General features: G+C 47.3%; 1 protein-coding gene across 1 annotated transcript in view; it reads right to left on the reverse strand.

Moving 5' to 3' along the window:
* The window catches only part of DNAJC1 (DnaJ heat shock protein family (Hsp40) member C1), a 203254-nt gene extending 186573 nt beyond the window's left edge, over positions 1-16681 (reverse strand). Inside the window, exon 1 of the mRNA XM_014608954.3 lies at positions 16429-16681. Within this exon, the coding sequence (XP_014464440.1) occupies positions 16429-16572 (144 nt within the window). The 5' untranslated portion in view covers positions 16573-16681. The remainder of the gene's footprint in view (positions 1-16428) is intronic.
* Positions 16682-17275: the final 594 nt, after the last annotated feature.

Raw genomic sequence — 17275 nt, forward strand, 5'->3', positions numbered from 1 at the left:
GGCTGTGGTGAGTGGGCACTCCTGCAAAGACCACTTCTCAGTCTGGCCCATCAGGAGGAGACCAGCAGAATTGTACCAGACTGCAAGCAGCATCCCAATTGACAGCCACTGCCCTAAGGATGGGAGAATCCATGGATATGCTATTTCTTTCATATGATATTTTAGGATTACAGCATTCATAGACTAATATCTAAATTTGACAACCATTTAACTGCTTCAGGGGTAGCTGCATGGATTGATTTTAGATCACCATTAAATGATCTAATTGGGCAATCGTTCACAATGTGTTGCACAGTCTGGAAAAAAAAAAATGCACCACAATCACAACCAGGACTCTCTTTGATCCTCCATTTATGGAGTAGGTGCCCACATTTTCCGTGAATTATCTGGATGCTATTCAGGGAGGACCAAATCTTTCACGGTCAGTCAAATCCTGGCCAAGGGATTGTAAGGTTGCTGACCATGCATTTCTACAGCAGGTTGGTATCTGGGAGAATTCAGAGATATGCTGATGAAGTACATGGTATTTTTTTTACCCAAAGCATAGAAGCCAGTGTTTCCAATCACACAAAGTTTGCTTTTTTAAAATTCACAATATTTTACTCTTGGCAAATCCAAAAGATGGAAAAAAAAAAGTTACATCAACTAGGAGAAATCAGGTTAATTCACTATTTTACTTTTATTTCACTCGCAATCCCATTTATATCAATCAGTTTCTAACCAAAAAAACCCAAACAAAGCAAAATAGCACTTTTTTTTTTTATTTTGATGCCTAGGCTTCATTCCCATCTCAGTTAATGTGGTATGAGTCAGGAATAATTCCATTGTAACTAATTAAGAATTTGTTCTCTGACAGGGGGAAAAATAAGTTACACCTGTCTGGGAAGGTAGAGGTTGTTTTGGTTTTTTGTTGTTTTTTTTTTAACTTGCTTGTGGACAGAAGACGAATACTGCACTGCTGCTGTCTTGTGCTGTTGTAGGAGAGGAAAATGTTAAGAGTCCAATAAACTCTTTATTAAATAAAGAAGTTACCTGGTAAGCTGAGGCAACACAACAATGGTTCTCAACTGCCAACAAATTCACAAAAGTTATGGAGGGGTCCCTGACTCTAAAAAGCTTTGAGAACCTGTGACTTAAAGGGTGTCATGTGTGGAGTTATGTTTGATGACCCAGGTTGCAGAATGAAGGGCGTTTGTTTTCTCCCATGCACCTGGGCTTTGCCAATTGCCATATGGGGCCAGGAAGGATTTTTTTTTCCCCTCCTGTTGTTACAAGCATCAGGGACTCCCCCAGACACCCATCTTCTAGGGCTGTGCGAAGCTTTGGTAGCAGATGCGATTCAGAGGAGATCTGGCCCAATGCAGTGGCCGAATCTCTAAAACCAAACTGAATCAAGAGACCCATTAAAAGGTCCAGAATCTAATCTGAAGCCTCCGAATCAATCCGGAGCTGATTCGGAGATTCGGCCATAGACTAAACAGACAGCAGTCCTCGACCACGCTGGATACAGCTCCCTCCAGCTGGTAAGTCTGTTGTGGTGGGCTGAGGGGGAAGAGAAGTGGCGAAGGAGGGACTGGGGCTTGGACAAGCTGCCCAGCCAGAGGGGCGGGGGGCTCCGGCCACTGCACACCACAGGTCCAGGAGGGCATGAGAGCAGACATGTGCCCCTGGATCTGCGCGGAGCAGGCTGAATTCTTTCTGCCCACTGTCACTTCATAGTGCTAGGTGTGTATACAATCATGTAGCACTAAGCCAAAAACTTACAGCCCAAACCATCTGGTTTTGATATAGCCGTCTCAGAAAAATGCTTTATTCCCACGTGATTTCTTTCATATGATCAATGAGTACTAATGACTAGAAAACCTTGAATCAGGTTATGACAACATAGAATTGTTCCTTGCCATTTTATGGCCAAATCAATGTTCCTTGCCTGAGATAACATCAATTTGTTACCTAATCAGCAGGGATCTGGGTTTTCCCATTTCCCCAGAGAAAAACAGAGTAGGTCGCAGATTTTACCTTCTACTGGAAGCAAACACGGATTTCATTTTACTGGAGAAACCCATGGATTATGTACTTTTGCAAAGAGCCCTCTGCAGGGTGGCAGAGTTCTAGCCTCTAGGGGGCTGAGGGACAGCGGGAAGAGGGCAGTTAGGCAGGTGGTGCACGCATATATGCACATGCATTGGTGATGTGTAGGGGCTGCATGCAGGTGCACGTGAACCCCCAGAGATTGGCCATGCACCCCCTGGAAACGCCAGCCGTGAAACTGAAAGTGCTGGCAGAAGCGCACTTCTGGTTTCACCACCGGTGATTTTGGGCTCAGCGATCGGCTGCTGGGCAAATGCCACTTGGTGATCAGGCCCTCCTCCACCCCGGTTAGCAATCTGGTGCCCCCCAGACTCGGGAGGCACCAGTTACCCATTTGCAAATGGCTACCGGACAGCCTGGAGAGCAGCTCTCGCAGGTAAGCTGGGGGGGGGAGGGGAGGGGTGGCAGGGGAGAACTGAGGCTCCCATAGGGAGGGAATTGAGCAGGGCTGAGGCTGCTGTCCAGCCAGGCAGTGCCTGGGGCTTGGGACCCAAAGCCATAATGCACAGCCACAGGGCCTCAGCGGGGAATGGGATAGGGCTGTGGGCAGCTCATCCAGGGGGTGGAGGGGGCAGGGCCAGCTCCCTGCTGCTGTGCACAATCTCAGGGGGACAAAGGGGAACCCCCTCCGCCCAGATCTACGTGTGGGGTGGGGTGGGCTGTCTGCTGTGGAGTCCGGTGGGGGGCCGCTCCACGCCACTGCACACTCTTTCATGGGGCAAGGGGGACCCATGCCCCCCAGATCTGTGCACAAGGCAGGGGCTGCACACTGCCCACTTCAGGCTCATGCTCCCTGCCCAGGCACCCTCCCCCAGGGCCTCCGCAGCCCAGCATGTGTGACCGGGCATTGCAGGGAACAGCGGAGCTGTGCAGGAAAGCTGCTTGCCACTGCAAGCTCCATGCTGTCTGCATCCCCTGAGCACAACCCCATGCTGCTGCCCCCACTGTAGCTACGCAGGCAGGAGACACATCACCAGGGCAGCACAGTCCCACTGTTCTTTGCAGCACTGGTTTACACATGCCAGGCTGCAGAGGCTCTGGGGGTGGGCAGCAGGGTGGGAGACCACAGTGGGCAGCCCCTGCCCCGTGCATACACACGCCCCCAGGAGCATGAACCATAGTGGGGGGGAGGGGGAGGAGCCAGGCTCTGTCCCCCTACAGCAGCTGCCACATCCTGCCAGGGGAGGGGGCTATGGACCCAGGTCTCTGGCCCCATAGCCTTGGCAGCTAGAAGCCCCTGCCACCAGGGTTGGAGGAGCAGGAGCTGTAGGTAAGGGGTGAGGGGCACCAGCACCAGGAGGGTGGTGGGGAGGGGTCATGGGGTACATGAGCAGGGCTCAGAGGTCATGGGGATGGAGTGACAGGCACCAGCAGAGCTGGGGGGGGAAGGGGGTCATGGGGGAGAGTGAGGGGCACCAGCAGGGCCAGGCAGGCTTGGGGGGGAAGGGAGGGTCTTTCATTTTAATCATGCATTTTGGGGGTTTTATCAGAGCATTTGCAATTTTTTAAAATCAGAGAAAACCAGGATCCCTGCTCACCAGATGACACCAAAATCAGTGTATAGAGTTCCCTGAAATATATGGGCAAACAGTCCAAGTCAAAATAAAACACAAACATAAGGTTATGTTACCTTTAAGGCAACCCCAGTCTCATGAGAAGTCATTAGGGCTTTACCACAGGGCCTCAGGTTCAGCAAAATAAGAGTTTTTGGAGACTGGTTTAATCACTCAGAACACAGAAGTGTCTGCTTCCCGTAGTTGCTTATGTATATTCTAAAGAATTCTACCTTGTTTTGTTTCTTCTTCCTGTTCATAAATCCCATGCTCAAAGTGAGGCAGGTGGCTTTATTGAGTATACTCAGCCTGCTTCAGCTATAGGATCCAGAGTCTCTCTCAAACTGGTAGTACAGTCCCTCACACATCTACTTCACTTGAGCCAACCTGCTATTGCACTTATTGAACATATTACCTTGTTTCAAGATAAACAAACAAACAAACCCACTGTGTTACCCACAGTTCCTTTCCTGAACAGTGAATCTCACAGGCATCATCAGGTAATTAAGGCATTTGAGATTTAAGTCTGGTATATGGAGCTACCATACAGAAATATGTTCTGTGACTAAGACAAATGGGGTACACCAAGCAGTTGCAGTGCCTACCAGCTATTGGAACATAATGGGCAGAACACTTGATTTTAGTAAGCAACAAAATAAAGTGAGCAAAGAAAAATGCCTCTGAAGAGTTTTGTCAATATACAACAAAGTAATGAAACTGTACAGAATATTTTACCCATTGATTCTAGCAGTTGGTGGAAGAAAAAAGTGCATATATTATGATTTAAGATTCTGATGCTGATAAGCAACTGATTCTATAAATCAAGATGGTAATGTACTGTAGGTAGAAAATGCAAGTACTATAATGCTTTTGGCATTTGCTTAGGGGTGGGGGAGAAGATGCGATGTTGCTTCTAGTAAGTAGCCGATTCTATTAAATAAGAATCTAACAAGTGGATCTCTCAGTGCACTCATCCCACAGGGCAGCCAAAGGCTATTTACTAAATGTGAAAAGGATCTTCAGAATTGATGGCGCGTGCGGGGTGGGGGTGGGGGGGTGGGAAGCCCCACGAGTTTTGGATCATATCCAAAGTTCACATGTGAGGCAGCCTGTAGAAAAAAAACACTTAGGGAAGACCTGGACTGCACAAGATGAGGGCTAATTACAGAGAATTTCCTTAGTTTCCTAAAATGTATGGTTAGACTGCACCAGTCAGCTGATTTGCTACACGGCCAATTTCTTGCCAAGATCCGTGGAATGGAACTGTCAAGGAGATTAAATTTAGCATAAGCCCCATTATAGCTACTAGACTTAAAAAGGAACACGTCTATTTCTTGGGATGGGTGTAGTTCTTGAGTTCTCATTTAACAGGGGCTGTAGCTTCTTGTTTTCTTCCAAATCTCTCAAGTATTCAACTTCCCATTTACCTACTTCACATTTTCTTGAATTAATTAACAGACTGGCCTCTGAGGTAGCGGCTGCAAAGACCAGTCCTGACAGCAGATGATATCATCTAGATCAGGGCTGTCCAACTTACAGTCTGTGGGCCACCTTTGGCCTGAGAAGCTAGCCCACAGCCTCAGGCTCACAAGCCAATGAGACACCACCACTGCAGCCCCCACAAAACTACTGCTTTCCTGCTTCTGCCATTGGGGTTTCTGGATTCCCATGCTCTCCTCCAGCCTCCACTTCCTGCCTATGCTCTCTTCTAAAAGCTATTCCCTGTGATGTCTTAAATACATTGGTCATTTGCTAGCCAAAGGCTTCTACTGAAGACATCACTCCCAGAAGCCAGTGAAAGAAAGCAATTTAAAGTCACATCAGTTAACAACAGGAAATTGCTTTGCACCAAGAAAGCCAAGGTAGAGGACTAAATCTAAGTTATTTTCCAAAACTTTAATCTAGTAGGTCATTATTAAACTACTAAATTATGGTATACAAGACTTCGTCAAATGCAGTTTGGTAGCCAAGTGTATCCTTTATTAACCAACTGTATAACTGGATTCACACTAATTCCTTCCATTGCAAAGTACAGTTCATATATGTGCAGACTTTTATAAGTCGATCCTGAGCTGGTCACACTACCTCAAATGATCCCAAACAAAGGCAAGTGAATTAAGCACAGACTACAAGGGAGAATGGAATTTTCTATTACTTTAAAGCAATCTCTGATATTTTTCAGATTTAAAATATAGTAATATTAAAGAAGGCATACAGTTCTCTTCCACAAAGGGAGATTGAAATTTCATACATGTGAAGTCAGCAGGAGACTGAGGAATTGAAATACTAATTGGTACTTATTTCTAAAGGTTCTCTTACAGGTTAGAGTATCTTCAAGCACCACATTACTCCCATGGGCTTTGAACTCTAGTAAAGAAAAACAATTACTATGTTTTTATTCTCTGTTTTATATTAACTGCTGCCATTTGAGAAATATTTTTTTTTTATATAAATTTTAAGGATATTTTAACCTAGACTGCAGAATGAAATTTAGACACGTGTATTTCAAATCTGAATGTCTGTGTTATATCATAACTGCCTCAGAACTCTAAATAATTTGCTAAAATTGTCAACTGCAAATACAAAGCAAATGTTTGTAAGTCTTGTTTCTAGCAAATTTGTGCTAGCACCCTTATCCTATTGACTTACACCCTGTGAAAGGGCAGAAGGAACTAGTGCTGTTGGTCAGAAGATTAAGCTTCATTGGGACCCAGGATCAATTCAAGTCTTATGTTGTCATTAGGTTCCAAATTTCATGGCCTGATCATATTTTCTTCCACATACTGAAAATTCCCAGCTTAGCTGGGAGCCAAAACTTAAACACTCTAGAGTGCTGGTCAAAGTAAGGAATGGAGGAAACCAATAATTTCCCCAAAATTAGAAAACAGGTTACTAAAGCCACGTATCAAGTGATCAAGTGACAACCTTTGGCACGTTCCATAGCTCCTCCATACTTCAACTACCAGTTATAACAATTGAGTCTCTAAAGTAGAGGCTGAAGTTTGCAAATCAACTGACATCCGCAGATTAAAAGGATAATCAGGATTACCTACATTAACAGGTAAAATGTAAGCATTCAAAGACGACATATTCAGTATACTGCAAGATATTCATACAATGTAAAATATTTGCTTCTGCTTTTGAAAAAATATTTTTGAAGCAACTCTTACTAAAGAGGTGGCCAAACTAGGGTTCATAAGCCACATGCCACTAGGGGTGCAAGATAAAGATTTTTTTGGCTGATATCGATGGCCAACTATTAACCAACCCTATCAGCCGATACCAATCTGATTGCTGATATGCAGCCCGGGGCAGCTTGGAGAGCAGCATCTGTCCGGTAAATCTGGGGTTGGGGGAAGGGGCGTCAGGAGGGGAAGGGGCATGGGGGAGCCAGATCGAGGCCCCCCCATGGTGAGGGAGTGGAGCTGGGGTTGGGGCAGACGCTGTCTAGCCGGAACAGGGAGGGACATAGGACAGAGCCGCAGGCCGCTCATCCAGGGAGCGGGGGGCTGGCTCCCACTGCTGCATAACCCCCTGGGGAAGGCATGGAGGGCATGTGTATAACTTTAAGACTTAGTATCAGTAGAGCCAAAAAACAAGGTAAACATTGAAGTCAATTGTTACAAGAATACCATACTTGGTACACATGCTTCTCAGAACTCTGAAGAGGTCTTTGAACTCACTATAAGTAGCAGTAAACAAATTATGCAGTCTGCACTGTAAAACTACATTATAGCTATTTTGTAGCCTTTACACCCTTCCAGATTTCAACATACACCCCTGATACTATAAGACATACTATACCGGGGTGGGCAAAATACAGGTTGTGGGCTGGATTTGGCCCACTAGGCCATTCTATCCAGCCCACAGAGCCCCTAAGAAAATTTACAAAATTAATACCTATCTATCTGTCCTTGGTTCCTGTCAAAGATGACAGGAGCCAGGGGCAGTAGGACCAAGGGGAAGCCCCAATAGGCTCCTGCAACAGCAGGAGCCACCCAGCCCCACTCCCCCAGCCAGAAGCTCCATGCAGGGGCTTTGACCTGGGACCATGTGGTTCCTCATGGCTGCACCAGCACGGGAAACTCAGGTAAGGGCCTGCTCAGGACAGCCCCATGCTGGCTGCGAGCAGTTGCAGCAGGGAGCACAGGCCACAAGGCGGGGGAGGGGCCGCTTTTCCCCCACACATCACCAGCTCGTTCCCTGCCCGCAAGCATGGGGTCAAGGCTGCACACTGCCCCCAACCTATACAGCGGGGCTGAGGGGGGCACTGGGAGTAAATGTGCATGGGAGCCAGCAGGAGCGTGGGGCCCACACCGGTGTCCCAGGTCCAGCACCAGAGGGGCCCAGAACAGGGTGGCAGGAGTACAAGGTCCCAGCTGGCAGGGGCTCTATGGAGCCAGGCCGGCTCCCCGCTCTCCCTGCTGGTGCAGCCCAGTCTGGCTCCACAGACCCCTGCCAGCCTGTGCCCCACTCTGGGCCCCACTGGCACTGGCCCTGGGACATTGGTCCCAAGACATAGGGACATTGGTCCCAAGATAGTAACCAGGGGGCGGAGCACCTGTCAAGGGGTGGGGCTACCCATGCAGCCCTCGACAGCTTTCCAAAATTGGGTAAGTGGCCCTCCGTCCAAAATAATTGCCTGCCCCTGCTTTAAGGGGAGGTCTCTGTGCCCAGAGGGGACATGCATTTGCCCAGAACCCTGCCAGCAGCCAGCTTGGGGCGTGAGTAGTTATCTATCTGAAAGTGAACGTGAGCTCGCAGTGGATCGAGTATGTGCAAAGTACAGAACATTACTTTGCACACATTGTATTATACAAATCTAGTTAAAGCTTATATAACTCAGAGACATGGTGGAATTCTATTGGGCTTCTTTTTAAACTGCTTAATATCTTTATTTTTCAATCAAGGAACAACAGTTTTATACTACAATCCACCAAGCAACTCTATGTTAAATTTAAGTAATAATTAGTTTTTACTTACTAAAAATCTTCATTCTAGCAGGTTTCCCAGAGCAGAGGGAGTTCCACTGAAGAATTCAAAACTCCCACCCCCACCTCCCACACCCCTGTAAAGTCAGGAATGGGCTTAGGAAAGAGACCCCTCTACTAACTACTGTTGCCCTTCAACATCACGGTTAGTTTCTTTAATTGCATGGGAGAGGATACTTCAGTATGATAGGCAATCATAATTAATCACTTTAACAAGTGACACACATATATCTCAGAAGATAGCCCCCAAACTCTGAAGGAAGATGAATAAGAGAATCCTGTCAGAATTATCATAGTATCATAGTGCTTAGGGTCAGAAGGGACCTAAATAGGTCTAAACAGGTCTCATCAGGTCTGACCCCCTGGCCCAGGTAGGAATGGGTGCCACGGTGATATCACCCCAGCCAAATATCTGTCCAGCCTCCTCTTAAAGACCCCCAAGGTAGGAGAGAGTACCACCTCACTTGGGATCTCATTCCAGAGCCTGACAGCCCTAACTGTAAAATAATGTCTCCTGATGGCCAACCTGAACCTTCTCTCTAACTATCTGTGGCAGTTATTCCCAGTAGCCCCAGGTGGTGCCTAGGGGAACAGAGCCTCCCCCAATTACTTCTGGTCCCCCCTGGTGAGTTTGTAAACGGCTACCAGATCCCCTCTCAGCCTTCTCTTGTGGAGGCTGAATAGGTTCAGGCCCTTTAGCCTCTCTTCGTAGGGACTGCCCTGCTGCCCCTTGAGCATGCAAGTGGCCCTCCTCTGGACCCTTTCAATCTAGCCACATCCCCCTTGAAATGTGGTGCCCAGAACTGGACGCCATACTCCAACTGTGACCTGACCAATGCCACAGAGGGGAAGGATCACCTCCCTGGACTTGCTTGTGATGCATCTGTAGATGCATGACAAGATACGGTTAGCCTTACTGACCGCTTCCTTGCAATGGCGACTCATGTTCATCCTGGAGTCAACAACAACTCCAAAATCCCTTTCTGCCACCGTGTTGACAAGAAAGGTGTTCCCCAGCCTATAGATGTGTTGCTGGTTCCTTCTCCCTACCTAGATGCAGAACCTTGGTGTCGTCAGCAAATTTGGACAGCGTGCATTTCACATCTACATCCAGATAGCTGATAAAGAAGTTGACCAGTACAGTTAGTTTCCATTCTCTAAAGGTATAAATTTGGTGGTAGGGCATTATTCTGGGAAGTAGAGATGCTCCTCAGGTTGAGAAAACTAAACTCCAATTTTCTGGGCAAATGTTTTAATCAGCAGGGTTATAAAAAGGAAGTACCATCTCTTCCAGGAGTGTTTGAAAAGGAGAAAGGTGGGATTGGGGAGGGCGGGAAACAGTTCTCATGTGAAATCAGATGACTAAGACAATTCAGGAGAAGTTTCTTGGTCATTACACCTGATACATGTGCCTTCCTGCAACCCAGAATTAGGCACGATTCAAGATGCACCTTTGTCATTATCACATATACCTTTACACATTGTGGACAGGTCAAAAAGCAGGATTCACTACTAATAGAGATGCTTCTACTAGGACTAAGCATTTTCTAAGCACTGGAGACACATTGTTATGGGTAATTAAAAGCTACACCTATATAATGCAAGGAAGTGCTGTGTTGAGGTACGTGAGCTAATAACTCTGCCTTTCAGATGGTCTCTCCATAAAGTACTGGCTTGTATCATCTAGATGCATCTTAGCCTTGATGCTTGTAGTAGCTCAAGAGTAGTCCAACATATCCAGAAAAGGGACAGTAGAAGCCCAGATAACCATCCCAAATTTGAAAGAGTGAAAGCGATCCTTCCCCCTCTCCCACAAACATCCTTTCTTCCAGAGGAAACAAATCTCTCTTCTCATTCTTGAAATACTTCCTTCACCATTCCAAGTAATGAAGTAGTGATTTCTTATCCTGAAGTATGAAAAACATTTCTGGACAAGTAAGGGTTGGAAGAGTTTGAAAGAACATGGAGTACCCCTAGGTCATCACCCATATATCCACTGGTTCAAGGTCATTCCAGTACCAATCTTCTTCCAAATTGAAATAGTTAGCTACAAAAGTAAGAGAGAATGGGTCTACAGTGGTTCACCTGGACTGTTACCTTTCCCACCAAATTTGTTTCTTGGCGGACTGCTAAGAAAGAGATTGACAGAAGACTAATGGAATTAATGGTTCTTCCTTATGGGTTCTAAAAAGGACTGAGGGCTGTATTGCTGACAAGGACTGCTATTACTTATACCTCAAAAATTGAGGTACACAATCCCAGTAGGTAGAGAGATGCTCTCCAGCTAGTGAAAATACTTAGGATTGCACGAAGCTTCGGTCCCCGAGTCGTTTCAGCGATTCCCCCTGAGTCAATTCAGCCTGATTCAGTGGCCAAATTTCTGAATCCAAATCGAATCAGAGGACCCTTTAAATCTCTCCAAATCAAATCAGAACCCTCCAAATCAATCTGGAGAGATATGGCAATTCAGACATAGAGACAGTTTTAAATGTTTTTTCTACATAGCTCTAGGTAGCAGGGGCTCGTGAATGCTGTGATGCTGGGGCACATGGAGTGTCCCACAGAAGCACGATGGGCTCCCCAGCACACTTGGCAGCAGACCTGGAAGTGGACCAGAAGCACTTCCAGTCCACTTCCAGGTTTGCCAATGAGCAGTTGGGGGGCCCCCCCACACTCCTGTGGGATGTACCATCTGCCCCGGCATTGCAGCGATCACAAGCCATGCTGGTACCTCAAGGTATATAGAAAAAACTTTTAAAGTTGTGCCTATGTCCCAATCGCTGATTCTCCAAATCAGCATTGAATCTTTAGATTCAGATTTGGCCAAATTGTATCAGGGACAGTGATCCGAATCAACAAATCGCATCACTGTCCCCAATTTGAGCCAAATCCAAATCAAATAGGGCCCGTTTTGCCAAAAAATACTGTCTTCTTTGACTTCTTCAATATCAGTCCAGTGTCCTGAAGACAAGTCCTCTAAGCCGATATGTACACCACACAGTAGGCTAGACACAATCGGGATGATCTCCTCAGAAGGAAACACCTACCAGTTGGTAATCAAAGGAGATTATATTAACTAGACAGAACTCTTGTTCTTGTCATAGCACATCAATTGTTGCAACAAGTACTGGGGCAAGCTGAAGTTGCCATTTCAGACAGAAATTATCTCAGTCTTTAGACTGACACTGGATACCTGGCATAAAAGTTACTATCCCAGATAGACCGAGGGCCAAGGCTGTAGTACAGAGGAGTAACAAGCAAGAGGGTCCTAGCTCAGGGGTTTGCTCATATTGCTCAATGACACAGAGTAAGTACCTTTTAAGAATTACACCACTAATTTCATGTTGGGATGCCCATAGTGGGGAAGTATATTCTGGCAAAAAATCCTATTAAGATGACAAGAACAAATCCCTCCCCTTCCCCACCTGAAATGAAACAGACCAGTCTAGTCTATATTAATGGTTGGACTATGAGTAAAGAGTCTTGAGAGAACCTAATGAATTTTCAATCTTGAACATCCTGAGAGGTGACAGAGTCTGGTACCAGGCCTCAACTGATTTAGCTGTGGAACTAAGAACCATCTACATGCCAATGTATCTTGGCAAATATGTTCATCCATCTTCTCTATACCACAAGCACAATAGTCAATGCCAGAGCATACACCATCTGTTTTCTGACTGCTGCTGTCATCAATGCAAAACCATGTAGTAGTGCCAGAGAAAAGTTGCAACAAACTGGCATCGTGGTGCTTTACAACATAAAGCTTCTGATTTGACTTTGGGAGGAGATATACCCAAGAAAGGTTCTACCACAGAGCTCTGGGTTGCCAAAGTCCTGCAGGAGACTAATTCCCCTTAACTGATGTGCCTCCTCCTGGGCCTTTCACATGATATTGAGATACTGGAGAAGGAGTGCTTCCATGCAGTTCATAAATTCAGGGTGGAACCACAATTTGTGGGAGAAGGAAGACTATGGATGACCAGACCCTAGTTGCTCATCAGGAGTTGATGACCACTGCATTGTATTTCTAAGAAATGCAGTTTCCCCAGTACAGGCAGTCCTCGACTTACAATGTTTCGAGTTGCAACATTGCGCGCTTACAACACTTATAAATTGACACCCTGTTTCAACTTTATTACATTAGTTTCGACTTTACAACCCTTAATCCGATGTGATGCCATGCCAGCGAAAAAGTTCGCTGCATCACTCATCTCCCTGGAGATCATCTGACCAAATTCCCTTGGATACTTTCTTTAAGAAAGCTTACAAGACTCCAGAAAAACCTGCAGTCAAGACTCCTGAGAAGACTCCAGCCAAGAACCCTTCAAAAAGTCCAAACAAGAGCCTTTCAAAAAGGTCCAGCAAAGTCACCTCAAAGAAGTCCTTCCAAATTGATACAATTACTATTTTCAATATAAATACATTAATGTAGCTATATTACTCATCTGTAATTGATTGAGTACAAAATTCTGGGGTATGTTTGGTGAAAATAGGGTATCAGGCCTTGGTTCAGGAACCAATCCCCCATTTATAACATTGTTTATTATGAGAAAATTGGTTCCGAGTTATGACGTTTCAACTTAAAACGCGGTTTTCAGGAACCAATTGTATCATAAGTTCAAGGACTGCCTCTACACTTCAAGAGAATCAAAAGGGACACTGAGGCAGCTATGGACTCTGTAAAAAGTTACCCATCCCAAATTGAACACATGTAGGTCAATGCAAGTCCATTCCCAGTTATAAATCTTCAGTGCTCTATCAAGGCACCAGGAAATTGTGAATTATATCAAGTCTCTTGCTCAGAGGTATTAGATTGCCTAAAACAACTCCCTCTAACAACAAAGACAATGAGTGTATTTTTCAGAGAACCAGGTTGCATGTCTCAAAACTCTCATTTTGTACCCCTGCATCAGTACAAAGGACCTATGTGGCCATAGAGAAAGGGCCTTTAGTTCCAATACAGAGGCCCAGTTAGATAATGGGCAAATGGTGAAGTGACTAGGCATTCTCGAGCCACATTTCAGTATTTGCAAGGGAGGCCTGGAATCCTACAAGAACATATAAAAAAACTGAGCTCCACCGAGTCAGTATCCAACATAAACAAGCATTCATAAACTCTTCTCTTCCTTGGATGGAGAGCATAGGAGGATGAGAAAAAGCAGTACAGTTTTGGTCTATTAAACCAATTCCTGTCTGTCCTAAGACAATTTTTTATTAGGGGTCAAGATGGCATCACATTTGAAGACTGTTATCAAGTCCCCCCCATCTGTCTTCTTTTCTCCGGACTAAATGAGCCAAATTCTTGCAGTCTTTCCTAAATTATGCCTTCCAGGCCTCTAATAATTTTTGTCACTCTCCAAAGGACACTTCCCTGATCTTCCTTGAAATGTGGGGCCCAAAACTGGACACAGTATTCCAGGTGAAGCCTCACCAGTGCTGAATAGTGTGTCTACTCTGCAGTACTGCAGCCTAGCCAGTCATTCCTCAGTCTGTGTTCTGTACATGCAATTAATTCCATCCTAACTGCAAGACTATACTTGTCCTTACTGAATTTCATCTGATTGATCATGGATCATTTTTCCAGTCTATCCAGATGATTTTAGTCCTAGCCCTATCCTTCAGAATGTCTGCAACTCCACCCAATTTAGTGTAATCTGCAAATTTACTAAGCATGCACTCAATCCCAGCATCCTATTAAATCATTAATGAATACGTTAAAAATAAAAAAGATACTAGACCCAGAACAGACCCAACTGATACCTCCTCCCAACTAGACACTGAGCCATGACAGAACAAACTAAAATATGCTCTATTAGCTAAGTTTACATTCACTGAACAATGAAGGCCAACCTTTTAAGTAACAACACAAAAACTTGCCCCACACTCCAATTCCTTCCTCTGCCCAATCAGCTGCTCAGCTTTCTGCTTCCTTCCCCATGCTCCCTACCTGATCCCCGTTTCTGCTGCTGTCTGTCTTCTCCCCGATCTGCTGCATGCCACAGAGGCTGCCCATGCTATTTCTGCCACAGTTAGCCACCCCTACTCTAGAGGCAGAAACATGAAAATCACCAAAATGAAGCAGACTGGTAATGCACTGAATTCACTATCCTGTTTCTATTACTAGCGGGTATCACATGCTTCAGAGACAGGTGGCAGAAACAGTACATAATAGTTATAAAAGAACTTGTATTCCTAACTCTTATCAGCTTCTGTTTGGCTTGTGCCATAAACCATCAGTTTTATCCCTTCTACAAACACTTTTTTTTTTTTTTTTTTACTCTCAATGTAACTGTGGAAGCATTTCTATTATGTATACAAAACATCTATTGTAGTTTAAGCTCATGGTCTGCCCGTAATGACATCATCATGTAGGTTAGCCATTCACTTTTATCAAGCAGTATTTCCTTTCATCAGTTCTATGCTCTGGTTTCAATTCTACAGATTATTCTCTTGCTCATGTCTTAAAGGGGAAAAAATTTAATAAATAAAAATAGTAAGCGACACAAGGTTCCCCAGACAGGAATTCTTACCTCTTGCAAAACCTGAAGCAAAAATAAGAATCGCTTAATTTTTTTAACAGAATGAAATTAAATGTTACTGAACTCATTTATGCCAGCTGAAGAATGACTTCTCCAATAAGAATGGCCGGAGTAATTACACACAGCTGTGTACTAAGCTTTAAATTTCTCTAACTGTAATTTTAAAGAATTCACTGTCCCAAGCAGACAAACTTTAAACCTCTCTTAAAATTTATCCCACAGAAGAATCTCCTCAGTGGCAGTGAATTTTAATCTTGGACAATCTGCCTGCTTTGTTGTGACTGAGATGATGTTACATGGTATCTTCACACCCAGGCACTAGGCTCTGAGAATCTGCACCTAATTAGCCAAGAGGAACAGCACCTCCTGGAACTGAGCCCCTACAAAAGACCCCGCTACTCTCCCCAAAGGGCACTGCCCTACATGGGAAGCGGCTCTGTTTCCTTAAACAAGTAATTTATCAGCCTTCACTTTCCTGACGGCAGGTTCCCAAATACACCTGCTGTTTCAATTATCATCCCCCAAACCCTGCAAAAGAGACACTAGAATAGAGACTGTGTGTGAACTTGCCAGAGGGGTCCTGTTAACAGCAAAACACAGTCACTGACAGGTGTTGGAGGAGAGTAAAGAACGGTGCTGTGCTTGCTGGAGGCAAGGGGTGAAGCAGTAATGAGCAAGGGGGAAGAAAGGGGCACGTGCAGATTAAACCTGCAGGAAAAGTGACTTCCAGGAGTGGATGAATTCACAGCAGTAGAGGTCAGACTGCCAGAGAGCACGGAGAAGAGAGTCTCACCGTGGGGACCAGCACACGTGGGGGAAGGGCTGGGAAGGGCAGGGTAGCCCGGGAGAGGGGGAAGAGCCCAGCCACACGCGGGAACAGGGAAAAGACGAACTGAAGATGCCCAAGGGCGTGAAGCCGGACGCGACAAGCGGGGCGTCAGCTTCCAAAGAAGGGGGCGGGGAGGCCGCAAGACCTCAGCAGAGAGCCGGAGCAAAGCAGCCACCAGCAGCCTCCAGGGCGGCGGCGGCGGAGGAAGCGAGGTGACGGCTGGAGCAGCGACGGGGCCGGGTGCTGCGCGGGGTGTGGGGGAGGGACGCGGGCGAGGAGAAGGGCGGCTGCGAGGGCAAAGCGAGGCGAGGTGAGCGGCGGGGACGGGCTGTGGCGTGTGCGCGGAGGTGGCGCCGGGCCCGGGGAGGCGGCGGGACACGAGGCTCCCCCCGAGCGGCGCGGGGGCCGGGCCGGGCCGCGCTCACCTGCTGCACCCCGAGGAAGTCGTAGAAGTTGCGTGGCACCTCCTCCGCCAGGTCGAACAGCTCCAGGTCGCCGCTGTCCCAGGCGCGGCCGCGCGGCGCCAGCAGCACAAGCAGCAGCGCCCAGAGCCGCGGCGCCCGACCCATGGCCGCCTGCGCCTGCTGCAGAGCTGAGTGGAACCGAGCCGCGGACGTGGCCGCACAGGCACTGCCGGAGCCACGCACGCCCGGCAGCCGCTCCGCACTGAGGGGTGGAGGTGCTGGGTCCGCTCCGCCCGGAGAGGGCGGGGCTGACCTCCCGGCCAATCACCGACCCCTGTGGCCGTGACGTCACCCACCCCGCAAACGTCGGCGAGCGTAACAGGGAGGCCAGCGCAGAAGCCGCCGGCTTGGGGGAGGGGCGGGGCGGGGCGGGAGACGCTGCGGGCCGGGCCGTCCCCCTTCCCCCACGGCGGCTCTGGGGCAGCGCGTGGCACCCGCCGGCGTGAGCGCCCGCGTCCGGTGCTGCAGCTGGCCCCGGTCGTATTGAGGAGCGATTCGCGTCAGCCCCGGCCCGCGCCCTCCTGCTAAAGCCGGGCCTCGAGCTGCCAGCACCGCGAGCCGGCACTGCTGAGGCTGCGCGGCGCCGGTCCAGGGCCGGAGTGACCTGGGGCTGGGGTGGTTGTAGCTCTGGCGGCCGGTCAGTCGCTCGGCGCACTAACGGCGCAGCCACGCACTGGTTTCGCGGGGGCCGGCGGCCTGACTGCGGTGCGGGTCCTGACACGCTTGCATCCTGCCCGCCCTCTAGCTTGAGCTGCGACTTGTATCCTCCCTCTTGTGTAATAATCACTTCATACTCCAGCTGGGCCTT

Source organism: Alligator mississippiensis, chromosome 5 (assembly GCF_030867095.1).
Source record: "Alligator mississippiensis isolate rAllMis1 chromosome 5, rAllMis1, whole genome shotgun sequence".
NCBI lineage: Eukaryota > Metazoa > Chordata > Crocodylia > Alligatoridae > Alligator > Alligator mississippiensis.